Source organism: Mustela nigripes, chromosome 7 (assembly GCF_022355385.1).
Source record: "Mustela nigripes isolate SB6536 chromosome 7, MUSNIG.SB6536, whole genome shotgun sequence".
NCBI classification, from domain to species: Eukaryota; Metazoa; Chordata; class Mammalia; order Carnivora; family Mustelidae; genus Mustela; species Mustela nigripes.
In genome coordinates, this window is record NC_081563.1 from 125,822,745 (window position 1) to 125,850,568 (window position 27,824).

The window sequence follows — 27,824 nt, forward strand, 5'->3', positions numbered from 1 at the left end:
AGACAGTCTGTTTCCTCAACTCTATCACACAGGCAGAGCGGCAGCGCTCTGTATTATTAAGCACATTCTGATGGACACGAATAGCCCAAAGTGGGGTGGGGGGCGGTCCTCAATCCAGCCCCCAGTAGTGCCAGACGCCCACCACCCTTCGTGCCCCCTCAAACCCACCCGCCCTGAACGACCCAGGCCGGCCACCTCTCTGGTAACCTCGCCCCGGTTTCCGGGATAGCACCGGAAGTCGTTTCTCTTACGTTCTTCCTATTGGAGGCCGGCCTTCGTGGGGGCGGGCACCGCTGAGAGGCGGAAGCAGCCGCAGGCATGGCGGCGGCCTTGCCGCTCGCCGTGCTCGGGCTGCTGCTCCTGGGGCCGGGGGGCAGGGGCCATGCAGAGCCCCCACGCGACACCCTGCGGGAGGAGCTTGTTATCACCCCGCTGCCGTCTGGGGACGTAGCCGCCACATTCCAGTTCCGCACACGGTGGGATTCCGATTTGCAGCGGGAAGAAGGTGAGAGGATGAGACTGGAGAAAGACAGCTGTGGCACCTGCTGGGAGGGAGCGCGGAGGCAGGATCCCGGGGGCGGAGCCTGGTCCCTGGGCGGGGGGAGTTCTGGCCCCTGAGCGTGGGGCTGGATAAACTAGCTCTTTGGGGAACATGGGATAGTTACTGAAGAACCCCATGGTACTGGTGGTGAAACTAAGGCCCGGAGAGGGGCACTGACTCCTCCAGACTTCTAGACCAGGTGCTCTTCCTCAGGTCTGGGCTGCCACTCCCATCCTTTAGTTAGAGCCCTTTGTCGACAACTCGGATGATGATGTTGTTCGCTGTTGCCGTCTAGCCTGGAAGCTAGGCACAGAGCTAAGTTCTGTAAGAGGTTGTGAGGAAGAAGTTGGAGATGTAGACAGATAAGGGCACTTGGTCAAGATCACATCGCTAGTGAGTGGCAGTTTGGTCCTGCATTCAGATCTCCCTGGCCTCAGAGCTCAGGGTCTGTTGCTGCTTTGGGGTGGCTGGGACCCCGCCCTCGAGGGTCATCACTCACCTACTCCCCTTTTCCAGTGTCTCATTATAGGCTGTTTCCCAAAGCCCTGGGGCAGTTGATCTCCAAGTATTCTCTTCGAGAGCTGCACTTGTCATTCACACAAGGCTTCTGGAGGACTCGGTACTGGGGGCCACCTTTCCTGCAGGCCCCATCAGGTGCAGAACTCTGGGTCTGGTTCCAGGACACCGTCACTGAGTGAGTGCCCACCCTGAGTCCTGTTGCAGGCAATGGAGGGAATGTGGCTGCGGCCGGTGTTGTCATCCTGCCACTGCTCTTGGGGGGCAGCAGTTCCAGCAGGCAGCAATTCCTTGGGGGGTAAAGGCGGCATCGGAAATAAGAAACGATACTACCATATTACTGAGTGGCATTCTTTACTTTGGTGTTTTTCACTTCCCTGACACTTCCAGACCTCAGGTAGCACATGGATGTATCTACAGAGACAGGTGATAGATAATTTGAAGCTTACTTGGATGTAAGGCAGTAGAAGTCTGTGGCAAACTGGATTACCTTTTAAAAGACATTCACATAATGATGATGATGATGATGATGAAGATGATGGTACCATGAGGGCCAAACAAAACATCTGTGGGCTAGAATTGACCTATAGGATTCCAGATCTTGGCACTGGAGGACTAACTTTTGTTTGGGAGAGGGACAGGTTTAGGTACCACGTTGTACCACAATTTGCTCTTAATCCCACTATGAGAAATCTGTAGGACAAACATGATTTTAAAAGGGGGACATAATAGGGAGTGGTGGGGACTGGCAGGCTAGAGAGCTTAACACGACAGCTGTTACTCACCCCCAGTGGATTGTAGCCATCTGGGAATAGAGGCCTACTGTCATCAGGTAATCTCATTTTCAAGAGATGCCAGAAATCTGGATTTTAGGGTGAAACTTGGCAAACTTAAATATCAGTCAGTAATTTCAAAATGTAAGAAAAGCGGCATGGGTCAGTGTTGTCCTCACCACGTGAAACATAATTACAGCTTGTATAGAGCTTTCGAGCCTCAACTCTGCAGTCTTTACATGAGGCTTAACTATTGGAGCAATTGAAAAGTTCTGAACAGAGGGTTATCAGAAAACCCCAGGACAATGCTAAGATGATATAAAATGAGGTGCAAGCTGTGACTTCTAGATTTGCTGAGTCTTTCTTTTTTGCTTGAATTCTAACTCCTTTGTCCCCCTCCCCACCAACGTCCCCCTCTGCCTGGCTATCACTGTCTCCCCTCAGCTCATAATTTCCTATAACATGGTGCTGGTGTTTAGAATTTTGATTTTATACTTTCTGTACTTAATATGGAGAGCAAATCTTTTGTGATATTTTTCTTTCTAATTTAATTTGATATTTTTGTAGGGTACTAGAATGGTTGTTTTCCCTTGTTCAGTGAGCCTTTATGGATGTAGGACTTCCCGCTCTGAGGGTAGAGGCAGGACTTACTTTCATGGCCAGGGTGTGTGCACCAGAAAGTCTGTCTTTTTTGCCTAGCTGGGCACACTTCAGAGTGGATCAGCGGGCTGATCTAAGCCTCTGAAGATGTGGGCACTTTACGTGGTGTTGTAGGATATACATAAGTGACCCAGACTTGTTCCCCATCCCCAGGTTGCTCATAACCTAGTTGAGGAGAAGAGATGCTTAGAACAAGAGGCTGCCGCTCCCTCGACATGTCCCAGGAGGGACCTCAGGAGAGGCTCAGATAGTCAGATGACAGCATAGGAGGAGGCTGTGGGTGTGGAAGGCTGGAGAGTCTTTCTAGAGGAGGGAGCCTCTTTAACTGTGAGTGAAGAGGGGTGAGTATTGCATTGCCAGGCAGGAGGAAGAGTCACCTGAGCAGAGACTTATGGGGATGCCGGGATGTCCAGAAGAGAGTAAGGAGGAAGTGGTGGGTAGGGCGAGACCCAGGAGGCAGCTGAGCAGGGCAGGGGGGGCACGGCAGCTGCATCAGCTAGCCAGTCTGTTAAATGCAGGCTCGGAGGGAGGGAGCCCAGTGCCAGTGAGTGGGTTTGTCTCTCCATCCAGTGTGGATAAATCTTGGAAGGAGCTCAGTAATGTCCTCTCGGGGATCTTCTGCGCCTCTCTGAACTTCATCGATTCTACCAACACGGTCACTCCCACTGCCTCCTTCAAACCTCTGGGGCTGGCCAATGGTGAGATGGCCCCGTGGCCCTTTCCTTCTCCCTCTTGCCCGAGCGTTTGCCTCCTTTTATCTTCAGCTTCCTCCTCCTTCAGCTGGGCCAGATCCTAAATCCCCTGGGTGTGCAGACCCCGGAGGAAGGCTTCCTGAGACCATGCTGTCTCTTAACTTGCCTTCTCCCAAGGAGGGGAGGGGTGGAGGGGTCCCACCCCCAGCCAGCACCATTAGGGTGGTGGTACTGGAGAGCTGCATGGTGAGCAGGAGGGGGTCCTCTCCCACTGTCTTAGGAGTGTGGCTCCTGAATTATTGGGCCACAGGGCCCGCCCCAGACAGACTTGTGTCTCCTCAGGCACTGACCATTCCTTCCTGCGCTACGCTGTGCTGCCGCGGGAGGTCGTCTGCACGGAGAACCTCACCCCCTGGAAGAAGCTCTTGCCCTGTAGCTCCAAGGTGAGGCCAGAGCGCTCTGAGCACCCGCCACTTCCCTGCCTGACCTCCAGGCCCCTGCGCAGGTGTCCCACGGTGAGGGGCCCTGACTCTTCCTCTCTTCCTGCTTCCTCCAGGCAGGCCTGTCTGTGCTGCTGAAGGCTGACCGCTTGTTCCACACCAGCTACCACTCCCAGGCGGTGCACATCCGTCCTGTGTGCAGAGTAAGTCATGGGGAGCGGGGGCAGGTGCCCTCAGGCGGCTCTGAGGGAACATGCCATTGAAGCGCGTAGCCTGGTGTGTTTTGCGGGCCACACCAGTAGCGTTAGCTGGGATCCCGATTATTTGGGGCATTGGGACACACCGTAGAAATGGAGTGGCTGCCTGGCAGGCGTTCAGTAAATCCGTGTCATGGGGCATCGTGGTGGAGGACAGAGCTGTGCATGCAGCGGCCAGCCCGGTCACTCCGCAGGCATGACCTCGAGCACCTCGTTTCATTTCCCTGAGCCTGATTTCGACATCTGTCAAGTGAGAATAACAGGAGTGCCAGTGCCTGTGGGTGGCGGTGGCGGTTTCTCCGGCTGGTGCACGTCCCGCTGCTGGCACAGGGCCGCATGCTCAGCAGTGAATGGCAGCAAGTGGATGGGTGGGAGGGCGCATGACAGACCAGGAGCAAGCCCATTAGGAGTCCCCGCAGCGGTGTGTTGGGGGAGGGGATGGGTGCGTCCCGACTGCTGCTGTCTGGCCCCTGTGGTAGAACGCGCGCTGTACCAGCATCTCCTGGGAGCTGAGGCAGACCCTTTCCGTGGTGTACGATGCCTTCGTCACAGGACAGGGGAAGAAAGGTAGGCTGCCTTGGCAACTCGCTGGCTACCCACCGTCACGGGTCCCACCCTGTGTCCCGCCCTGTGTCTGCCAACCAGGCCTAGTCTTCAGCCCTGCTCAACCCTCCTCTTCGCTCCTCAGACTGGTCCCTCTTCCGGATGTTCTCCCGAACCCTCACAGAGCCCTGTCCCCTGGCGTCAGAGAGCCGTGTCTATGTAGACATCACTGGCCACAACCAGGTACCCGCACCTCCAGTCGCAGTCGTCCCCCTCCACCCAAGGCCAGTCTGAGCCTCTGCTCACTTCGCAGCCCTGCCCTTGTGCCCCCAGGACAATGAGACGTTGGAGGTGAACCCGCCCCCAACCACCACATACCAGGACGTCACCCTTGGGACCCGGAAGACCTACGCTGTCTACGACTTGCTTGACACAGCCGTGATCAACAACTCCCGTAACCTCAACCTCCAGCTCAAGTGGCGGAGCCCTCCCGAGCATGGTGGGCGCTCATGGGCCGGCAGGGCCCTGGGCTAAGGGCTTTCCGTCTCAGGGGAGACTCCTACCTTGGGATGTGAGGCGTGTGGTTCGACCTAGGTCCTGAGTCGATGTCTTGATTCCAACTCCACATCTTCTAAGCTCTATGACCTTGGGCAGGTTCCTAACTTCACTGCCTCATCTAGAAAATGGGGACATAATTACCCAGCAGATTGGATGAGATTATTAATGCAAAACACAGAGTTTATTCACACATTCATTTAATTATTAGCAAATATTTTTTGAAGACTGAGGATACCCTGCATTCAGGAGACGTAATGTCTGTCAATTGAGGCAGGTCTGGAACAATTATCGCATTCAGTGTTCCCGAGGCCAAGTGCAGACTATCATGAAGGCACCTGGTTTGGGTTGGAGGGGCACAGGGCTCGGCACGTATGGGTACTTAGTACAGAAGAGTGGTTCTGTCATGCTGTCGGAGGTGGGGGGCGGGAGACAGGAATGATTCCGGGATGCACACTTCTGGTGGCCACATTCTTCCCCATGGCCTCCCGTCACCTCCTTGGCTGTGAGACTCTGGATGTGACCAGGGAAGCAGGGTTGAGGAGTGACCCTTTCCTTTAGAAGCTCTTAACCGTGGACTCGTCTTCACAGAGGCCCCTCCGGCGCCATTCCTGCACGCCCAGCGATACGTGAGTGGCTACGGGCTGCAGAGCGGGGAGCTGAACACGCTTCTGTACAACACTCACCCGTACCGGGCCTTCCCCGTGTTGTTGCTGGACACCGTGCCCTGGTACCTGCGGCTCTACGTGCACACTCTCACCATCACCTCCAAGGGCAAGGAGAACAAACCGAGTGAGCGCCAAGGCCCGCAGCTGCCGCCCCTCCCCTGCCCCGTCTTGTTCTCCCTCCAGATCTCCCACCCCCCTTTCTCAGGGCAGTGATTCCTCACGTACCTCAAAAAACCACATAGGCAGAATTTGGAAGAGTTTGAAATGTGGGGAGGGTAGCCCTACGGTGCCAGACCTGGAAGTAATTTGTAAAGCAGAGATAATTAAAACACACAGGACTGGGAGTTATTTTTTTTTTCTTTTAAATATTTTATTTATTCATTTGACAGAGAGAGATCACAAGTAGGCAGAGCAACAGACAGAGAGAGGGGGAAGCAGGCTCCCCGCTGAGCAGAGAGCCCGATGCGGGTCGATCCCAGGACCCTGAGATCATGACCTGAGCCGAAGGCAGAGGCTTAACCCACTGAGCCACCCAGGCGCCCCAGGACTGGGGGTTCTTAAGGGGACTTCGTGAGAGCAGTGATTTCCCGGCTTTTTTATTTCTTTGCCCCTTCTTCCTTGGTGCACCGGGCACGTCCTTTTGTGCCGATTGGTAGGCCTGCAGTGGAGAATGGGTTAGCTGTGCAAGGAACACGGTATCGGAAACCAAAAAGATAAAACTGGAGTAGATGGATTTTTGCCTCTTCGGGAGGGGTAAAGAGGTGTTGTTTTAAAAATTTATTTTTATTTGCCACGCTTTTTCTGGAGAGGAGTTAGTATTTACTGCGTGCTTTCTGTCAGGTGGCAGGCATAGCGCCAAAGCCATTGTGGTTTGGAGTGGAGGGAGACCTAACCCAGAGGACTTGTCAGGAAGAGATTCTGGCACATTCCAAACACCCAGACTCACTGTCCATGACCACCCTGTCGTTGCCTGCACTTTCCAACCTGGGCTGTTCTCCTTACCTTCAGCACCACTGTTTGCGTCCCCTTCAGAATCTTCTCGAACATTTACGCCCGTATTTTGTAGGCTTTTCTGGTTTGTTTTTTAACCTTTGGCTCTGGAAAGTGTCAAGCACACACCCACGTCGGGGAGCGTGACACATTCCCACGCGGCCGGCTTCCGTCTCTCGCTCCCCCGCTCCGTGTGTCATCTCTGCCCTTGATTTGTTTTCTCGGTTTTGTTACTTTTCTGTGGAGTTTCTTTTGATCCTAGACGTCAGATCCACCTTTCAGTGCTTCGGTCTACGTCTCTAACAGGGAGAGGGCCTCCCCAAAACGCCGCCCGTCCTTATCATGCCCACTCGCCCCAGTGAACAGTAACGCTTGATAGTTTATTTGAGTTAGAACTAAACAGGGTCCTCGCATTGCATTTGCTTATCTTGTTAATAGACTTCATTTTCTTAGGGCGGTTTTAGGTTTAGAGAAAACCGAACAGAAAGCACAGAGTTCTGTGTCCTCTCCCTCTCCTGCCACTCAGGTTCCCCAAGAACAACATCTTGCACTGGGCTGTTTGCTTTTAAGTCTCATGATCTATAGTAGTTCCCGCTCTCTCTCTCTCTCTCTCTTTTTGAATCTATTTGTGAAGAAACTTGGTCATTTGTTGTATGGAATGGAATGTTCTACACCCTGAATCTCTCCTTGGGCCTGTGGTTAACGGGCCCTTCTCTCCCCTGCATTTCTGGGGTGTTGGTGCTTAGATACAGAAACTTGATGAGATTCAGGTTCCACATTTTGGCCAGGAAACTTCCTGGTGGTTCTGTGAACTTCCCATTGCGCCACATAAGGCGCCTGATGCTGGGCGCCCCAGTTTCTGTGATGATAGGATTAATGGGTTGAACGTGCCCTTGGGACAGCTGCCCTTTCCCGAGACCCTGCTTCCCCTCCCTGAACCTGCCTGGCTCCTGTGACCCAGAGCCTCGGGCCTCAAGGGGTAGGGACGAGGGTGCGGGTAGTGTGACGGCCGCAGAAAGGGGTGGGTGACCCTTGTCTGTCCCCAGGTTACGTCCACTACCAGCCTGCGCAGGACCGGCTACAGCCACACCTCCTGGAGATGCTGATCCAGCTGCCGGCCAACTCGGCCACCAAGGTCTCCATTCAGTTTGAGCGGGCGCTGCTCAAGTGGACCGAGTACACCCCAGACCCCAACCACGGTTTCTATGTCAGGTGGGCTCCCCTCATAGTCTGCCCCCAGCCTCCCGGCCGCCCGCCATGCCGCTCGCCCTGATGAGGGAGCCATACACACCCATGCCCCTCTGCCTTTCCACAGCCCGTCTGTCCTCAGTGCCCTTGTGCCCAGCATGGTGGCAGCCAAGCCCGTGGACTGGGAGGAAAGCCCCCTCTTCAGGTCCCTGTAAGTGTGACCTCTGCCGCCGGTTTCGGGGTGGGCAGCCATGTGGGTGACCAGGTCAAGGCGGGGTGTCGCCCCTTCCAAAGCAATGTGCTAAGTTAACTCAATCCCAGTAAAAATCCTAGTGGTCTATAATATTTGTCCAGACTCTGGGAAATGATTCTGAAGCAGTTCTAGAAGAAGAAAGAGGCAAGAAGAGCTGTACTTAGAGCCTGCACGTACTCACTGTTTCTCGTCACGAATATTTCACTGAGCACTAATTGAATTCCAGGTTCTTCAGAGAGTACTGGGTGTACAACAGGACACAGGACAGCTTTGCCCCTCTCCTGCTCGTGTAAAGAGGCTGGAGGGGAGATTTTGGTCTGGGGTAATGGGGTCAGGGGTGCTGGGAAGTAATCTAGGGCCTTATTCAGGAGGGCTTCTCTGAGGAGACAGCCTCGAGGTGGAGACCAGAGGCTAAGGAAGAAGCGGCCAGCAAAGGCAGGGCCCGTCCCTCCCTTCATTCAGCACAAGGCGGCTCGCCTTTGATCAGGTTCCCATGTTACCTCTTGTTTCTGTGTCGACCGGAGATGTCTTCTTTCAAAAAGGCTTAGAGGCTGACAAGGCTTTGCATACCCTTCCCACCGGGAATGGGCCCGGTGTAGCTTGGCGAGGCGACGGGGTGGGCTGGCGAGGGGAGCATCCTAGGCCTGCCTCCCTAACCTCTCCTTCCTGACTCCCAGGTACCCGGTCTCGGACAGCTCTAGCTACTTTGTGCGCCTGTACACGGAGCCGCTGCTGGTGAACCTGCCCACGCCGGACTTCAGCATGCCCTACAACGTCATCTGCCTCACGTGCACCGTGGTGGCCGTGTGCTATGGCTCCTTCTACAATCTCCTCACCAGAACCTTCCACATTGAGGAGCCCAGCACGGGCGGCCTGGCCAAGCGGCTGGCCAACCTCATCCGGCGTGCCCGTGGTGTCCCCCCACTCTGAGATTTGCCCCCTGCACAGCGGGGCTGCTCTTGCTCCCTGGGGAGGGCTGCTGGTGGCCCCAAGGGCTCTTTCTGCCACTTGCTCTCTCCAGAGTTGGCGTGTAAACCAAACTGGCCCTGGCTGAGGCCGGGGCATAGCTGTGCTGTCTAGTTCAGTAGCCCTGAGCCACGTGTGGCATTTGAATTTAAAGTAATTTAAAAATTCATTTCCTCTGCTATTCCAGCCATATTTCAAGTGCTCAGTAACCAAAGTGGTTCGTGGCTGCTCTCTTGGACAGTGTGGACAAACGTTTCCATCACAGCAGAAAGCTCTAGGACAGGATTGACCCAGATATGCTGTGGAGAACTTGTATCACTGTGGTAGCTGGGACTTACCGGTTGTGGAATAAAAGCGGCTTCCTTGGTTCTTTGCCTCCTGTCCTTGAGGCCCAGGAAGAGGGAGCTAGGGCTTGTTTCCTGGGTACCTGCGTAAGACTTCCTACATTGCCCCCCAAAACCCCAACAGATAAATCTCCTCTTCCTACTGCTAAAAATTCTTCTTCTCTCTTGCTTCCTCCCCACTGGGATTCCCAGAGCTCCCTGGGTTTGGCTGGGAGTATTTATAGAAGTGTATCCATGACCATGACCATGACCGTGAACCATCCTCCTGCCTCTCAGGAGCCCTGGGAACCAGTGCCCTATCACCAGGGGTAGAGCTAGGGAGGGGGAAGAGCTTCATGTGTTGGTTTTCTGTGTTGTGCCCTGGAATTCCCTGAGATGCTTGTGAAAATAATGCAGATTTCTGGGGTCTAGAGCCTGTGAATTCAGTTGGTCTGAGTGTAGCCCAGACTTGGAATTTCCGTCAGGCTTTTCATGAGCTTGTGTTCTGGGTGGTTCCTTAGACCTCCCACAGGCATTGAAGCCAGGTCCACTGGATCAAGGCCTGCCCCTGCCCACCTCCCGTTTTGGTTATAAAACCCTGGATTCCTGTGGTAGGTCCTTAGGTAGGTGCCCCTCCCCGCCCCCATCTTCTGTCTCTGCCTCTGGCACACTTGGCATTAAGTGTAGTAAGTATTTGCCATCTGCCCATCCCTTTCCCAGCTCTCCCATCATAAGAGTCCGGCTTAGAATGCCCGTTCCCCCAGCCAGAGACTGTCCTCTACTGCCTGGTTCACTCTTAAAACCACTCTTAAAAACCAGAGAGTTAGTTCCTCCAGGAAGTCTTCCCTGATACACCAAGCTGCTGTAGGTGCCCCTTCCCTCTGTTCCCAGAGCTCCCTGGACTTAACCTTTACAGGTTCCTTTCACCCTCGTTGTTCTTGTTCTTTAACTTCCATTGAACTCTAAGCTCCGGAGGCACAGGGGCTGTCTTCCATCTGGACCGGATCCAGCTCAGGACATGTATGTATGACTGGGTATAGGCTATTCTGGCCTGGAGTCTGGGGTTCAAGGGTAGGAATGGGAAGGGCAAGGAGCACCCAGAAACCCCACGAGTACGAGGGCAGAGTCTTGAGCACGATAGTACTGGCAACGTCCTCACAGCCAGCATAGATGGGATTGGTAGGTCGCCTCTGAGGGTTTTCCAAGAGCTCCCAGGACATACGAGGGACGTGTGTGTAGGAAGGAGGTGATGAGCTCATCTAGCCCACAGGCAAAGGCAACTTGGTCAAGATGCTTTTCTCTTGAGTTTCTTCCAGGCACGAATAGGCAGGGTGTAAATAAGGAGCATGCAGTGGGCGGGTGGATAGCTGAGGCTCCCGCCCGGAGCAAGATGCCTGCCACGTCCGGAGAGCATGGAGTTGTGGCCTGGCTGTGCCTTCTACCCCCAGCTGGGCGGGCACTGGGACCACCTCCGCTGCCACGACATAGGTCATATACATCATATGTAATCTGTGCACTGGCAACACCATGTCTCGTGCCCCTCCCTGAATTCCAGATTCATTTTTCCCACTGCCTGCCTGCCGGCTGCACTGGGACATCTAACGGACATCTAGCTTTAGTATCTCCCAAGCCAAGTGTCCGCACCTTCTCCCCTACTCTCCCCAACACACACACGGGTGGTCGGCCATCCCGGTCGCCCAGGCCAAAAACCCTAGAGCCATTCTTGATGCTTCGCTCACCTGTCAGGCTTGCTCTTTTGACAGCTCTGCTCTATCTTCAAAGTAAATCCAGAAGCCGGCTCCTCTCCCACCAACCCCCTCCTGTGCCGTCTGTGGATGAGGGCTTCCTGGCCACACCTGTTTAAGCCGCTGTGCCCCCTACGAGCTCCTCCTTTGCCCTTCTCTGTGCCTCGATGTCTCTCACTGCCATCAACGTGCCACGGGTCTCACTTACCTTGTTTACTCATCATTAAGCTCCATAAGGACGAGGATTTTTGTCTTTTTGTGGCTTCAGTGTCTGTAACAGAGCCTGGTTTGTGGTCTGCATTCCAGTAATTGCCGAGGGAACGAGTGCATGAATGCACCAATATCACGCAGTACTTTCACTGCTAAGCAAGCCAGGTCACCCAAACATCGGGGTTCTGAGCCCTGAACTTCTTGCTGTGCCCGCACCAGGACCATCTTCCCTAGTCCATGCACTCAGGGCCTGGGCATTTCCAGGGGGGGGGGGGGCAGAGGTGCTGAAGGCCAGGCCAGTCAGGCCCCCCCGGGCATGGTGAGGTCCACTTTCCCCTCACAAGAACTGCCGTGGGCATAGCACTGGGGGTAGAAAAGGGAACTTCTGTCCTCTGACGGCTCCCTCGGGGAAAGCAGTGAGCGACTGAGTAGAGGAAGGAGATTTGCACAAGCGGAACTGCCCAGAAGAACGAGTCTCCTTTCCCAGTTTTCCTTCAACACCAGGGACAGTTCCTTGTGACCAACTCTCCCTGTTACTGTCACTCAGTCACTGCACATGTATCAGGAGACCTGGGACACGGCAGGGCCGGTCCTCTCGGAAGACGGCTTGGGGGTCAGGCAGGCTTTGGCAACAGCTGCCCGGGGAGCTTTACTGCCGGCCTGCCTGGTGCCTTCAGAGGGCTCAGGGAGGAGCAGTGGGGCACCCAGATCTCAACCCCCTTCCCCATCCCGTGACCAGGATCTGGAGAGGTGGCAGGGAGGCCTCAGCCTTGTGGACCCACAGTGGGACAGGCATGTTTTTCACACACTGAGAGCTGGGTTGAGAGACGGAGTCCCCCGTCCTGAGCTAGGGGTGCTGGGAAGCGGGAGAAGAAGGCAGAGTTAATCAGCCTTGCCTTTTCCGGCTTCTCTGCCTCGGCGCCTGTTCTTCCCTTTCATGTCCCCCTGCGTCTGTCCCTGACCTCGAGCTCCTTCCAGGAACCCTTTTGTGACCATTCTCACTTCTTCACTGAGGCTGTATGCTCATTCATTCATCCATTTACTCACCTAACCTCTGACCTGTCTGTCTGGCACTTCTGTTATCCATCTGTCTACTCATTCAGCAAATACGTGTCAGGTATCTGTCCTGTGCCCAGTACTCCTCTAGGCACTAGTGAACAAGAAAGGAAATCCCTGCCGTGTGGTGTTTACAGTTTAACTAGGGAGGCAGACAAAAAAACTTGGCTGCACTAAAAGGTATATAGCGCAATCCCACTATGTCCTTGTAGCACGATAGTCCCGAAGAAAAGGAAAGCAGTGGGAACAGGAAATGGATGGTCAAGACCTCTAAGAAGGAATGGTCAGGGATCCAAGCAGAGTGAAGGAGAAAATCACATGAAATCCAATGAAAGAGCAGAGCAACCACCGTGTGGCAAGAGCTCACTGAGTGTGTCTGCAAAACAAGGAAGTCCCAGTAGCTGGAGCTGGGGATGGGGTGGGGTTGGGGTGAGTTTGCACAGGTTGGCTGGGGCAGGAGGAAGAGAGCCCTGGAGGCAAGGACACTATCAGATTTGCATTTGCTTATTCGCTTATGTACTTTTCTGGCCTTCTGATGCATGTTAGGTTAATAATTCTTGCTTCATCATTCTCTCATCATGGGTCCGTGTGTGGCCCGTTTTGTGTGTTACTTACCTACTCATGCATGTATGTCGGTGCAGTAAGGACCCAGGAACCTACCCTCCAACAGGAAAAATAGCATGTGGTAGCAAAGGTTTTACTGTTTAAAGGATCACTCTGGCTGCTATGAAGAGCACAGACTGTGGGAGGTAAGAACGGACACTGGGAGGCCAGCGAGGAGGTGAGAGTATCAGGAAGAGCAGACTGGACTGATCCCAGCAGAGAGGGAGAAGGTGTTGAGTCTGGGACAGACCGTTGGATTGGGTGTGGCTTCATGTGGTTTCTACGAACCCAGGCAGTTAAGAATGAAATCACAAATTATTGATTCATTCAGTGCTTGCTGGTTAACTGCTTACTATACGTTAAGTTCTTTACAAAACATGCATTCCACACAGTCCCTGTGCTGCTCACGGCCCGGAGGCAGAGACAAACACACTTAAAACACTTTGGAGTAAGTGCTGCGATCCAGGAAACCCAGGGAAGGGAGAGAAATGCATGGTTAATTACGACTCGCACAAAGGTGCTCAGTTACTGTCCCATCTCATGACGATCTGAGCAACTGATTAAATTCTTGAGTCGCGTGTGTATTTATATTTTTTACTTTAAAATTATTTGTAATAATCCTATTTTTTAAATGCCTACATTTCAGAGCATAGACACAACTTCAAATACTAATCACAGGCTGTCCTCAATTAGTCTTCCAGACCTCAATCTCTCAGACAGTTTAAGAACACGAAAGAGAATGGGGGAAACATACCTTTTCTCTCAAGTAGATATATTTTTGGGACGGGCACACCAAGGACACGAATGACATCACCAAAGACAGGGGTCTAGTCTGGGAATTCCAGGTTCTGGATTCTAGTATTTCTGTTAGGTCCTGGGCAACAGTGTCTCTTTCAAGGAAGGGGAAGTGGCTGGACTACACGTAGGGCAGCAGGAGAAGGTTGTGGGGGGAGGTGGCAGCGATGGTCAGGGCAGAAGCCATCCAGCATTCCAAAAATTATGTAACAACAGAATATTCTCTTTTTTTTTTTTCCCAGAATATTCTGGAAATCCTGACAGGATGTCACAGGGATGTACCTTGAAAATATTACGCTGACTGGAATAAGCCAGGCACAAAAGGACAACTACTGTATGGTCCCTCTCCTGTGAGGTACCTGGAGTAGTCAGTTAATTGACCCAGAAGGTAGAATGGCCGTGACCTGGGCCTGGAGAAGGGGACAGGGAAGGGGAGTTCGTTCTAATGGGCACAAAGTTTCAGTTTAGGAAGCTGAAAATGTTCTGGAACTGGATGGTCACAATGCTTGCACCACCATGTGAGTATACTTAAGACCTACTCCATCGTATACTTAGAAAGGGGCAAAATGGTGCTTTTTTCTTTGTTTGTTTTTGAAGATTTTATTTATGTATTTGACAGAAAGAGACACAGCGAGAGAGGGAACACAAGCAGGGGGAGCAGGAGAGGAGGAAGCAGGCTTCCCTCCGAGCAGGGAGCCCAGTGCAGGGCTCAATCCCAGAACCCTGGGATCATGACCTGAGCCAAAGGCAGATGCTTAATGACTGAGCTACTCAGCCGCCCTGAAATGGTGCATTTTATGTTGTATATATTTTACCACAATTAAATATATTATATATAAATATATAAAATCCTCATTTTTCCAAGATCCCTGTGCATGGAGGGAAATTCCCACCGGAATGACCAAGATTCCCTGACTTTCTAGCCCTTTCCACCCTCTAGGATATACCTCCTGTTGGACAGGAAGAGTGGAAGTAGGCCTATCAGCAGAGCCCCAGGCAGCAAGGGACAGGTGGCCGGGCTTTGGAGACAGACATGCAAGGTCCCCAAATTTGCATCCAGTCTGGCTTCCATGTGTCCCTGGTGGTAGGAAACGGGTCCTTCGTCCTCAACCCCCTCCCCCTTCCTCTTCCTCCTCTTCTTCTTCTCGTTCTCCTCCTCCTCCACATCCTCCTCCTCCTTCTTCTTCTAATATTATTAAAATTTATTTTATTGAGGAAGCGAGAGCACGCAGAAGCAGGGAAGGAGCAGAGGGAGAGGGAGTTCGTCTCAGCTGACTTCACGCTGAGCACAGAGCCCGATGCGGGGCTCGGTCTCAGGACCCTGAACTCATGACCTGAGCCAAAACCAAGAGTTGAGCACTTAACCAATTGAGCCACCCAGCCACCCCAGTCCTTAGCCTTCTTCTGAGGGCACAGGACAATGAGGCCTGAGGGGGTAGGGGTGGGGGTGAGGCAGGTTTGATCACTCTTAAGAGCTGAGGTGGTTGTGAGCAATTCATGAGGAGAGCCCCAGGGCCCTCATAGGAAAGCTTCAGGCCACACCAACTTTGAATGTTTTATTGATCCAGGCCTGGAGGGTAACAGGATGGGTTCCGAGCAAGGACCAAGCCCAGGAAGGGAGGCCCAGTAGCTTTCAGACAAGGCTGGGAGGATGCAGGCTTGGTCTTCAGCTGTCCTTTACCTGGTCTCTGTAATGGAGATGGCAGTCAGTTTCTTTCTTGGCCGGCATATCGGTGACCTAGGGCCAGAGCCATCAGCCGGACTCTTCAGCTACTGCCTTCAACAAACACCACCCGGGAGCCTCCTCAGCTCTCTCACTTCCCACCTTGATCACCGCCACCAACACCACCATTTCCGTCAACACCATCATCCCCTTGAAGTTTACACAGCTGTCTTCCCCGTGGCCAACACCACCACTTACATGAAAAGCCTCACTCCTCCCCAAAACTGCTTTCATCTTCACCCTCCAAACCACCATCAACCACATCCTTGCTGTCTCCTCCCCAGCACTCCCGTTGCCAAACACGCAGGCACCTCTTGGTGGCGCATCTGATTATTTCCGCCCCCATCACTCGCACAGTACCATCATCAGGACATCACCACCATCCTCCACCACGCCGTCTCCCTTCCCGCGAGCACCCCCTGCCCCAGTCACCAGCGTGGCTTCTCCTGTTTCTACAAGAGGACTCACCAGGGGGCTTACAGATCCTCACGCAGATCTCCGTGGTCTCAAAATTGTTGGCATTGCCCTGACAGCCACTGTAGGTAAAACGCTCACACTCACTGGACGTGTCGTTGTAGAAGTACCGGTAGAAGAGGCCTCTGCAGGGACCCCTCACTGGGGGGAGCTGGCACAGGGCAGGCAGAATTTGGGACAGCTCCCAGGGAGCCCCTTTCTTGAGATGGGCTGCAGGAGTGAGGAAGGACAGGTATTGTCACTTAGGTGTCCTAAGTGAACACAAGCTGTTCGGTTTTTTTTGGTTGTTTGTTTAGAAGCACACCTTCTACACCAAGCACTGTGCTAGTGCTTGCCATTTTTTTGCATGATTTAAATGACTTTCTGGAGCGGACATTACTGTCCCTACCCCACAAATGAAGAAACAGTTTCAGAGAGGTTTGGTCATCTTCCAAAGCTCCTAAAACCAATCGTTGAGGCCTGGGGTTTAAACCCAGTTCCAATTTCAAGTCCCAGGCTCTGCGTGCTACACTTTCTTATAACCTGACTCAAGATAGTTGAGGTAGCTTTGTTTATGATTGCAAAAAAGCATATAATTTGGAAAAGGTATCGACGTTCATCAACGGGGGATTGATAGGTTACATATAGTCATTGATAAGCATAGTGCTAATCAAATGGAGGGAGGTTCATAATTTTGTGGAACAAAAATCAAATTTCAAAAGACAAGATCTAGGGCGCCTGGGTGGCTCAGTGGGTTAGGCCGCTGCTTTCGGCTCAGGTCATGATCTCAGGGTCCTGGGATCGAGTCCCGCATCGGGCTCTCTGCTCAGCAGGGAGTCTGCTTCCTTCTCTCTCTCTCTGCCTGCCTCTCTGCCTACTTGTGATCTCTCTCTGTCAAATAAATAAATAAAATCTTTAAAAAAAAAAAAAAAACAAAAGACAAGATCTAGAATGGTCCTGTTGATGTAGAATAAATCTATAAACCCATGTAGTGATGACTAGAAGGTGGTTCACCATTATATTTGTAGTAATTTTCCTGGGTGGTGGAATTTCAAATGATTTTTATGTTCTAATTATTTTTAGTGTCATTTAAATGTCAATGAACAAGTATCAATTTTTATAACTAGGAAAAAGATATTTACAGTAAAAAACTTCAGTATCCGTGAATAATGAAAAAATAGAGAAATGGATCGATTTTACAGAAACACCTGTTATTTTAACTCCTTTCACATCTGGCTCTGGTTATCACAAGTGATTTATCTGACACGTGTACACACAGACACAGAAACACACACGCACACACACACATACCCTTCCCTACTAATTGGATGTGGATCCCAATGTATCCCTTCATGGGGTACAATATACTCTGCCTTGATATGTACACTCCCTGACAAAGATAGCATCCCTCAGACAATGAGTTCATGGGTCAACTCTGCTCCATGGTACCATTTGGGGAATCTTCAATTGATAGGACAGGCTGCGTTTCCTGGGAGAACCCTAAGCTAGAATTCTAGGAAGGGAATTCAAGGTCTTTCATTAGGGCAGCAATTCTCAATCTTGGTGGAACATTAGAATCCTTTAAATTCCCAGGTTTTACCCAAGACTAATTAAATCAGATTCTGGGAATGTGGGACCCAGGTAGCCCCCAGGTGCCTCCAGAGTACAGCCAAGTTTCAGAACCTGACCTCCTTTTTAAAGCAGTATGAAGATTTGTTTTTCTCATAAGAATCCATGGAGTAGGATTCTGGGGGAGAAGGATTATTTGGGGGGAAAAGAAGAAGAAGAAGAGGAGGAGGAGGAGGAGGAGGAGAAAGAGAAAGATTATTTGGGCTCTGTAAAATAGGGGACCCACTTTTAACCACACATTTCCATATTGTTTGTCTTTTTATTTTTTTTTAGATTTTATTTATTTATTTGACAGAGAGAGATCACAAGTAGGCAGAGAGGCAGGCAGAGAGAGAGGAGGAAGCAGGCTCCCTGCTGAGCAGAGAGCCCGACCCCAGGACCCTGAGATCATGACCTGAGCTGAAGGCAGCGGCTTAACCCACTGAGCCACCCAGGCACCCCTTGTTTGTCTTTTTAAGACCAACACATGTATTGCTTTGTAATAAAAATTAAATTTGGTGATGATTGAATTCAATCAAATAGACATCTGTGAGGTCTGACCCCAGATAGACAAGCCTCTTCCCGAGCCTAGGCCCTGGTTTCCACCCGAGGTGGAAGTGACTAGGTGGCCCTGTGGAGCCATCCTCCCCACCCTACATTTCCCCTACCCCAGTCACAGGCTGTGGGTCTCAGGGATCCTCTACTTAACCTTTCAGCTCACCTGAGCTGGTGATGTTCACCAGGCAGAAGAGGACGCAGAAGACAAGAAGCGGTCTGAACTTCATGGTGCCAGTAGCTGTCTCCTAGGGTCCGGCCAGAGGCTAAAGCTATACCTTCAGCTGAAGCAGAAGGGCCCTATTCCTCTGCGTTGAGAGAAGTACCTGGCCTCTCATTACCTGGAAGAGGAAGCACCTTGGGCAAGGAGTGTGGGCCCAGAGGAAGTGGGTGTCTACCTGGAGGCCTCGCCTCTTGGCTTGGAGGGCTTTTTGGAGGCTACTGGGCAAGTGCCCTAAGTCAGTGTTTCTGCAGCATCTGGAATGCCAGTCCCTATCCTCATCTACTCCAGACTTGAGTTCCTGTGACCTTGGACTGATGGTCTCAGTCACCTGAAGTGACTTTAGGTGGCCTCAGTTTCCCTATTTGTAAAATAAGTGGGTTGGACAACAGAGTCACTAAGAAACCAACTTAGCTGTTTTCCATTCTGTTATTACTGGTTCCCATCCAGATCTTTCCAGCTAGTTGTCTCGACATCCCAGCAGAGAAAACATAGCTCTTTGTTCACTGCTTTATTTATTTAATTTAGAAACAATGAGTTTATTGTTTTATATAAATCAACATACTTATTTTTAAAATATCGAGCTATAGTGAATAGTAAAAAGAAGCAAATCCCTCCCCAAATTCTACTATAGTCCTGTGCAACAGAAATATAATGAAATACATTCCAGTATAATTTTCTAGTATCTGCATTTTAAAAAGTAAAAAGAAGAGGTAAGACTAGTTTTTAAAAATATCGTTTTTTATTTTAGAGAGAGTGTGTAGGGGGAAGGGCAGAGGGAGAGAGAGAGAAAATTTCAAGCAGATTCCTCACTGAGCACAGAGCCTGATGTGGGACTTGATCTTACGACCCTGAGATCACAGCCTGAGCCGAAATCATAAGTCAGACACTCAACCAACTGAACCACCCAGGCATCCTAAGACTACTTATAATAATACTTAATTTAACTTAACATATCCAAAATATTGCCATTGCAATGTATAATCAACATGTAATAAACATACTAATGCAATATTTTTAAATTTATTTTTTATTTATTTTCAGCATAACAGTATTCATTATTTTTGCACCACACCCAGTGCTCCATGTAATCCATGCCCTCTATAATACCCACCACCTGGTACCCCGACCTCCTATCCCCCGCCCCTTCAAAACCCTCAGATTGTTTTTCAGAGTCCATAGTCTCTCATGGTTCACCCCCCCTTCCAATTTCCCCCAACTCCCTTCTCCTCTCTATCTCCCCATGTCCTCCATGCTATTTGTTATGCTCCACAAATAAGTGAAACCATATGATAATTGACTCTCTCTGCTTGACTCTGCCTAATCTCTTCCAGTCCTGTCCATGTTGCTACAAAAGTTGGGTATTCATCCTTTCTGATGGAGGCATAATACTCCATAGTGTATATGGACCACATCTTCCTTATCCATTCGTCCATTGAAGGGCATCTTGGTTCTTTCCACCGTTTGGTGACCGTGGCCATTGCTGCTATAAACATTGGGGTACAGATGGCCCTTCTTTTCACTACATCTGTATCTTTGGGGTAAATACCCAGGAGTGCAATTGCAGGGTCATAGGGAAGTTCTATTTTTAATTTCTTGAGGAATCTCCACACTGTTTTCCAACGAGGCCGCACCAACTTGCATTCCCATCAATATTTTACTTTTCTTCATACTAAGCTTTTGAAATCTGGTGTGTATTTCACATTTGTGGCACCTCATGATTCATACTGGCCATATGTTGCATGCTTAGCAGCCATATGTGGCTAGTGACTACCATATTGGACAATGAACTTCCACCACATAAAGTAACTATTAGAGTTTGCAGGTATTATTTTCTGAGAATTTTTGCATATTGCCTTAATACTTGAAAGAAAATTTGATGGGGTAAAAAATTCCTGGGTTATGTTTTCTTTTCCCAAAACTTGAGAACTGGGAATACCTGGCTCCACTGGTTCTGCCATGGAACATTGCTAAGACGTTGCCTGAAAGTTTTTCTCCCTTAGGGGTTACTCTTTTCCTACCCGAATGTCTAAAGACTTCTTTGCTTCTCTTTGAGATCCAGTAAATTAACAATGTTATTTTGGTATCATTCTGCATCTTTTTTTTCTTTTAAGATTTTATTTATTTATTTGTCAGAGAGAGAAAGTGAGCACAAACATGGGGAGAGGAGGCAGAGGGAGAAGTAGGCTTCCTGTTGAGTGAGAAGCCTGATGTAGGACTTGATTCCAGGATGTCAGGATCATGATCTGAGCTGAGGACAGATGCTCAACCCACTGAACCACCCAGGCTTTCTTTTTAAATTTTTAATGGGATATGGAGTGCTAAAAATCTGCAAATTAAAAAAATATATATTTTATCTATTTATTTGACAGAGAGAAATCATAGGTAGTCAGAGAGGCAGGCAGAGAGAGAGGGGGATACAGGCTCCCTGCTGAGCAGAGACGACCCCCCCCCCCACCCCGCCAACTCAGGGCTCGATCCCAGGACCCTGAGATCATGACCTGAGCCGAAGGCAGAGGCTTAACCCACTGAACCACCCAGGTGCCCCAAATCTACAAATTTTTAAGAGGATTTTATTTATTTGAGAAAGAGAGAGAGGGGGGGGGGAAGAGTGCGAGGTGGGGGGAGGGGCAGGGGGAGAGAGACGAGTAGACGCCACACTGGGCGTGGAGCCTGCTGTAGGCAATGAACTCACAACCCTGAGATCAAGACCTGAGCCGAAATTGAGTTGGGCACTCAACACACTGAGCCACACAGGTGCCACACAGATTTTGGATGGAGCAGGGAATTTTCTTCTGTTATGCTTTTAATAACTTTTCTGTCCCTACTGTTGAGTTTTCTACTTAAGAGGCATAAATTGTGTGAGATTATCCTCACTTGTCCTCTAGTACTTGTTAAAAGTATGGCCACTGGAGACGGACAAATTTAAACATCAACATTTCCACTCACATTCTGTGCGACCTCTGCTCATCTCTTTAACCTTTCTGGACTTCAGTTTCTATTTGGAGATAACAGTGGAAACTCCCTGTGTTTGAAGTCCCCAAGACCATACTCAGATTCCACTCATGAGAAGGACTCACGGGACTCAGAAGTCGTTATAGTTAAGTTTACAGCAAATGGGTACAAATTAAAATTAACCAAGGAGAGAAGCATAGGGTGTGAAGAATGGAGGAAACCAGGCAGAGGCTTCCCTCCCCCAGCCTAGTTATACAGGATGTGTTTCATTTCCCCAGCCCAACACATTTGAAGTGTTGCCCATCAGTGAAGCTCGCGGAAGACCAAGTGTCTGGGGTTTTTACTGTGGTCAGGCACATGGGCAGGACCAACTCAGCCTAGCACAGGCACCTTGGATTTAGGTGGGGAGCATTCATTCTCACAGCTCTAAGGTGCTTGGCCCACGCCCACCAATTTTCCAGCTTTGGCTTCAGAGATTCCCATCTGTTATTGATCTGTTATTCCTTGCACAACAAGAAGATTTCTTTAAACTGCCCTAAAGGCTTTTTATGACTTGTGCCTACTTAGAATTTAATGTGCCATTGGTCCAAGCAGTCAGAACTTCTTAATTGATGAACCCAAGTGTGGTTCTGACGACCATTTCAGAGGGAAGAAACTGGAGCTGGGGACATTCTATAGCAGTGAGCCTGTAAGGAATGCAGCTTCTCCTGGACAGCCTCACCCCAGACCTGCTGAAAGGAATCCGCATTTGAACAAGATCCCCAGGTGACTCACAGGCGTGATAAAGTTTGAGAAGGCTATTTACTGAGCATTTTGTCCCCTGCAGGCAGAAGCCTGGGGAGGTGGTGAGGTTACACAGGACTGACCCCAGGTTCTCCCCTTCCCCAATCCTCTCCCTCCCCATCGGCTGTCCCCACCCCTCTGCTGGGATGTGAAAAGCTCTGTCAGACCTTGGGTTTCCATAGGAGCCCTTCCAAAGGCTTTGAAGACGATCCCCTTCTGTCTCCTGGCAGTCCTCCTCCTTCTTCTGAGCCCCCTGGTAGCCAGCACCCCCCAGGGGATGAAATCAGTACCTGTTCCCCAAGTAAGTCCTGCTCACCTGTCCTCTGGAGGCTGGGGCCTGGAAAGGAGGGCAGTTCTGTGAGGGGAGCCAAACCACTCTGCATGTCTTCAGGGAAGGCAGGAAGTTTTAATGGCAGGGACTTTTCAGGACTCTAAAAGTAGATCAGCACGTTTTCAGCTTTTAAAACATTATCCTGCCTAATGCTCATCGACCAGAACCTGAGCCTCATCTCTGAGATTCCCTGTGCCTGGTTTCTGCCTCTCCCCTGAACCCCACAGTAGTATAATGAAACAAATAACTCTTAGATCTTTGTCCCACTTACAGCCCAGACTCTAGAAACACTTGGGAGGTACTGTCTTTTGGATGCTAATGAATGGCCACAGGAAGGAGCCTCTGGATGGCTGCTGGAGGGTGCAGGGTCCCTAAAAACTGCTCAGGTTATTAGGGGGTTGGGACTTTCAGCCCCTACCCTCACCCAGCCTCTGGGGAGGAGGAGGAGAAGGCTACTTAGAGAATTCAGTCACCGATGGCCAAAGATTTAACCAACTCTGCCTATGCAATGAAACCTCGACAAAAATTCCTACATATCAGGGTTCAGAGAGCTTCTAGGTTGGTGATAAATGGAGGTGCTCTGAGGGTGACCCTCTGAGTCCTCCCAGCGGCCCCCTCTTGTCGTATACAGCCCTCCATTTGACTGTTCCTGAGTTTTATCCTCGATAATCAACTGGTAATGGTAAGTAAAGTGCTTCCCTGGTTCTGTGAGTTGTTCTAATGAATTATGGAACCTGGGCCAGTGGTGGTCAAGGAAGCTCTGAATTTACAGCTGGCTGGTCAGAAGTATGGGTGGTCCCAGGGACTCGTGACTGGCACCCGAATACAGGGCAGTCTTGTGGGACTGAGCCCTTAACCTGTGGGGTCTGTACTAACTCTGAAGATTTCGCATCAGAAGTGAATAGACTTGTAGGACGCCCAGTTGGTGTTGGAGAACTGGCTGATGTTGGTAGAGACAGCACATCTTTGGTGCCAGGGAAAAAACCCAGACTCACTAATCCCTGTGCTTTGGTGGGTGGGGTGAGGCTCAGGGACAGGGGAGTAACGGGTGTGGGCAATGCCCCCAAAGTCCTATTATCTGCATTTCTACTAGTTATCTGCATTTTAACAAGTTTTGTTATAGGGGTTGGTTTGGAATAGTATCTTGTCCTGACCTTACCACTTTAATAGCCATGTGACTTGGTGCAAGTCACCTATGTTCAGATTTTTTTAACTTTGTATGGGGGTACCTGCCACACAGGTTCTTTGAAAGGATTACCAACCATGAATACAAAGATTTAGTAAGGCTTCATGGCCCATGATGTGCATTATCCGCTACGATGTCTTAGTTTGAAAGACTTTGTCTACCTGTCTCCTTTCCCCAAGGAAAAAATAAGTCAGGTGTCAAAGAATCATTTTATTTCTCCATTGTTGAAATGAAACAGAAGGGCCTAGAGCAGCTGAACAGAGCTTCTGCTGTGCCTGAGGCAAGAGAAGACAGAGAGCAAGAAATGCAGCGCCTCGGGGACTTTGCCCAGAGGGCTAAGGCTGTGCTTCTCCCAGACTGTTAGAAAATTAGTAATAACCCAAGGCCCTTCCCTGTGTGCCCGTGTCTGATATTATTCTGTGATCCTCCGAGGATACAGAATGTTAGAGCTAGCTTCCTAATTATACAGAGGTGCCCCGTGATCAAACAGATATTTTATTAACAGGAATCTCGTTATATTCGTTCTGTTCAGTGGCTGTGTACCCGTGTGAACAGGGGATGGGAGATGAATTCATCTGACAAATATTTGTCAGGTACCTACAAGGCATTGTTCTTGGTGTGGGGACACAGCTGTAAACCAAACACAACAAAGAGCCTGCCGGGCAGGAGGGAGACAGACAATAGAGAAAGAGGGTCAGTTGGCAGGCCATGGCTAGTGCTTTGCTGATAGTGACAGGGATAAAGAAGGCGATGCCCGTACTGTAGATGGGTCAAGGAAACCCTCTGTGAAAAGATGTTTGAGCAGAGCTGGGGGGGAAATGAGAGCGTGCCAGGTGACCAGCTGGTGGAATAACAGTGCAGGAAGCAGACTAGGAGGGAAGAACTTGCCTGGTGTGTTTGAGCAGCAGTGAGGAGGTCAGGGTGGCTGGAACTGAGTGGGTGGGGTGGGACAGTGGAATGTGATTGTGATGAGGACAAAGAGGTCCTGTGGGCAGGTCGTGCAGAATCTTGTAGGACCTTATGAGAACTCAGACTTTGGCTCTAAGGAGAGACAGGGAGTTGCTAAGCATTTGGATGTAGGAGCAATCCAATAGTTCTAAAGTGATAACAAGATCCCTCTGACTGCAGTGGAGAGTGGAGTCTAGGGGGGCCCAAGGGCAGAGACAGAGGGACCATATTGCAGGATATATTGCCATATATTGCAGACCATATATTGCAGGATACTGCAATAGTCCAGGCGAACAGTGATGGAATGTGGACATATGTGACTCCCTCGGTCTATCCAGTTCTCTTGAATAAAACAAATATCTTGCTTAGTTGGGAATGATTCTGTTCCTCAAGTGAGTAATTAAACGTCTTTCCTTTTCTGTTTTCTGATAATAAATGCAGTTAAGTGTTCATTACAGAAAACTTAGAAGATAAAGAAAATCGTGAAAAAAAAAAAGATTTTCAATCAATTATCATATGATCTCCCTGATATGAGGAAGTTGAGAGGCAACATGGGGGCTTTGGGAGGTAAGAAAAGAATAAATGAAACAAGATGGGATCGGGAGGGAGACAAACCATAAGAGACTCTTAATCTCACAAAACAAACTGACTGTTGCTGGGGGTGGGGTGGGGGGCGGGTCAGAAGAGGGAGGTGGGGTTATGGACATTGGGGAAGGTGCGGGCTATGGTGAGTGCTGTGAAGTGTGTAAACCTGGCGATTCACAGACCTGTACCCTGGGGCTAATAATACATTATATGTTAATAAAAAATAAAAAATTATATAAAAAAATAAAGATTTCCAAACCCTACAACCTAAAGATCACAGAGAAACCATTCTACTTTGAATTCTTAATGGATGTGATTGAATTGATTCACTCATCAAAAGGTGAAGAGGAGACGGTAGCAGTGCCAGGCAGAGCCACAAAGCAGGTTAAGGCTGTCCTGTAGAACCACAACCTTCCCTTTCATTTCTCTTCTGCCGGGCAGCCCCCACAACCAAGCACCTGGTACCACCTTCCCTCTAGGTCCCTATCAAGTCACTCTCAGAAGAATATGCAGCTCATGAAACCCACCATGAGAGAAGTTACTCTTCACTTCAGGAGCAGGGCTGGGCCAGAGGTGAGCTGAGGGAGGCACTTGCCTCTCACACAGAATCTAAGAGAAGCCAAAAAGCTTAATAATCCAGATAAGTTGTATTTGAATACAATGGTTTAGAAAATCAAAATTAATGCCAAAAGCCTTTTATGAAGAAAGTATCAACATTGTCAAAAAACAGAAGAGCCGCCCTTGGACTTGCTTGATCCTGCCTCACCCCAGTTCCCGCCCTGATCCACTGAGACCCAAGAGTTTTACATTCAGACCTGAATAGGAGTCATTTCCGATTTCAAGTACAGATGTTTATCAGATTTTGATTTCCAGTATCAAAAAGAAAAATATTTCTTTTATATAGAGAACTGTGGTCCCTCATGTGCACGGAAACAACTTCCAAATTGATGTACATGTTTTCTCATAAATGAGAGCTTTCCCTTTGCCCTCTGAACGGGAAATTTCTCTCTATTGACTTGATAGTTTATTGAAGGGGTTAAGAAGTCTGTCGCTAAATAAACACATTGAATAATTCAGACTTAAGATTTAATATTCATCAAGATATTTTACATTATGGGGACACCTGGGTGGCTCAGTTGGTTGGGTGACTGCCTTTGGCTCAGGTCATGATCCCAGAGTCCCAGATGGAGTCCCCCATTGGGCTCTCTGCTCTGCGGGGAGTCTGCTTCTCCCTCTGGCCTCTCCCCTCTCATGCTCTCTCTCTCAAATAGATTTTATCTATTGATAAAATCTAAAAAAAAGATACATTTTGACAACTCAGATGTAAAATATATGATAATTATTTTTCTAATTCCTGAATAGATAATACATCTTAAAACTTTAGCTGGCATACAATATATGTGTGGATTAAAAAAAAATAAAATCTATATATAGCAATCCTTAAAAGGAAGCCATTTACTTAATCTGATGCAGAAAAAAAGAGAAGCATCCTACCATTATGCTACCATTGGAAAATCTGGCTGTGTTGGTCTCTGGGGTGGAGGGTGGCTGGAGAGGAGTCTATTGTGCTTTGATGGGTTGGGGTGAGGTTCAAGGGCTTTTCATGGACAATTTTGTCCTGGGTTATTTATAGCCTGAATATCAACAAGGAGCATTAAATTAGAATTTATCAAGTTCATCGAATATCTACTCAAATAACTAACACTTACTGAATATAATTCGTTGTTACTTATTTCATAGACATCATCTCTAATCTTCTCAACAAATCTATGAGGTTGCTCACTTCACTGACTAAGCTACTGTGCCTCAGAGTGGTTAATTTTCTAACCTAAAATCACACAGCCAGTGAGTAGAATCGCTGAGCTTAAAGAAAATGAAGTCCAGTTTGTATAAGAGGCTCCTTGAGCCTTGGGGGTACAGGGGTAAGAAGGAGTGGGAAGGTGGGGGACAGAGGGCTGAAGATGGGACTGCAGACCCACACCCAGGTACTTACCAGACAGATGACTTTCAGTAATATTTCATTTGAGAGAAGGGATCTGCTACAAAAAAGAATTGGCATCCTCATCCTCATAGTTCATATTCTGTTCTTTAAAATACCAGGATGTCGCTGGATGCAATGTTTTCTTACCCTGCAATATCCTGCAGCCATTTCCCAATGTCAATATTCTTCTACAATATTACTTATTTGTTGCAAAAATGTGGCATATTTATTTTAAGTATGTCTTTATTTTTGAATTATAAAAGTCATATATGCTTATTATAACTAGTGGAAGGACATAAAGATGTGTAAATAAAGTTTTAAGACTCCGACTCCAGTGTTGGGGAGGAAAAATTTTCCTCTGTCCTTCAAAGGTTCTTCTGGCTGGCCTCAGAATTAAATTGACATAGGGGCGCCTGGGTGGCTCAGTGGGTTAAGCCGCTGCCTTTGGCTCAGGTCATGATCTCAGGGTCCTGGGATTGAGCCCCGCATGGGGCTCTCTGCTCAGCAGGGAGCCTGCTTCCTCCTCTCTCTCTGCCTGCCTCTCTGCCTGCTTGTCATCTCTCTCTCTCAAATAAATAAATAAAATCTTTAAAAAAAAAAGAATTAAATTGACATGAGATAGATTAATAGGAGAAAATCAAATTTAATTTTGTATTTACAGGAACCCAACATCCATGAACAGTTCAACGATAATAAGGCAAAACGAGGTCTGTAGGCCCCCC

General features: G+C 49.4%; 2 protein-coding genes across 3 annotated transcripts; one reads left to right on the top strand and one right to left on the bottom strand.

Annotated features, from left to right (window-relative positions):
- The first annotated feature begins 280 nt into the window (after nt 1-280).
- On the top strand, nt 281-9,411 carry PIGT (phosphatidylinositol glycan anchor biosynthesis class T). The gene is made up of 12 exons (XM_059407093.1): nt 281-505; nt 1,058-1,235; nt 3,061-3,188; nt 3,525-3,625; nt 3,739-3,825; nt 4,359-4,446; nt 4,568-4,665; nt 4,756-4,921; nt 5,569-5,769; nt 7,682-7,847; nt 7,951-8,034; nt 8,754-9,411. The coding sequence occupies exons 1-12, from the start codon at nt 319-321 to the stop codon at nt 9,004-9,006; spliced, it is 1,737 nt and encodes a 578-aa protein (XP_059263076.1). The 5' UTR covers nt 281-318; the 3' UTR covers nt 9,007-9,411.
- A 5,944-nt stretch (nt 9,412-15,355) lies between these two features.
- On the bottom strand, nt 15,356-27,132 carry SPINT3 (serine peptidase inhibitor, Kunitz type 3). 2 transcript variants are annotated; one of them, XM_059407992.1, is made up of 4 exons: nt 27,115-27,132; nt 18,280-18,454; nt 15,966-16,181; nt 15,356-15,462 (listed from the first exon to the last, which is right to left on the bottom strand). In XM_059407992.1, the coding sequence occupies exons 2-4, from the start codon at nt 18,341-18,343 to the stop codon at nt 15,452-15,454; spliced, it is 291 nt and encodes a 96-aa protein (XP_059263975.1). In that variant the 5' UTR covers nt 18,344-18,454; nt 27,115-27,132; the 3' UTR covers nt 15,356-15,451. The 2 variants fall into 2 exon arrangements, with proteins under 2 accessions (XP_059263975.1, XP_059263974.1); XM_059407991.1 differs by lacking the exons at nt 18,280-18,454; nt 27,115-27,132 and adding an exon at nt 22,388-22,587.
- Nucleotides 27,133-27,824: the final 692 nt, after the last annotated feature.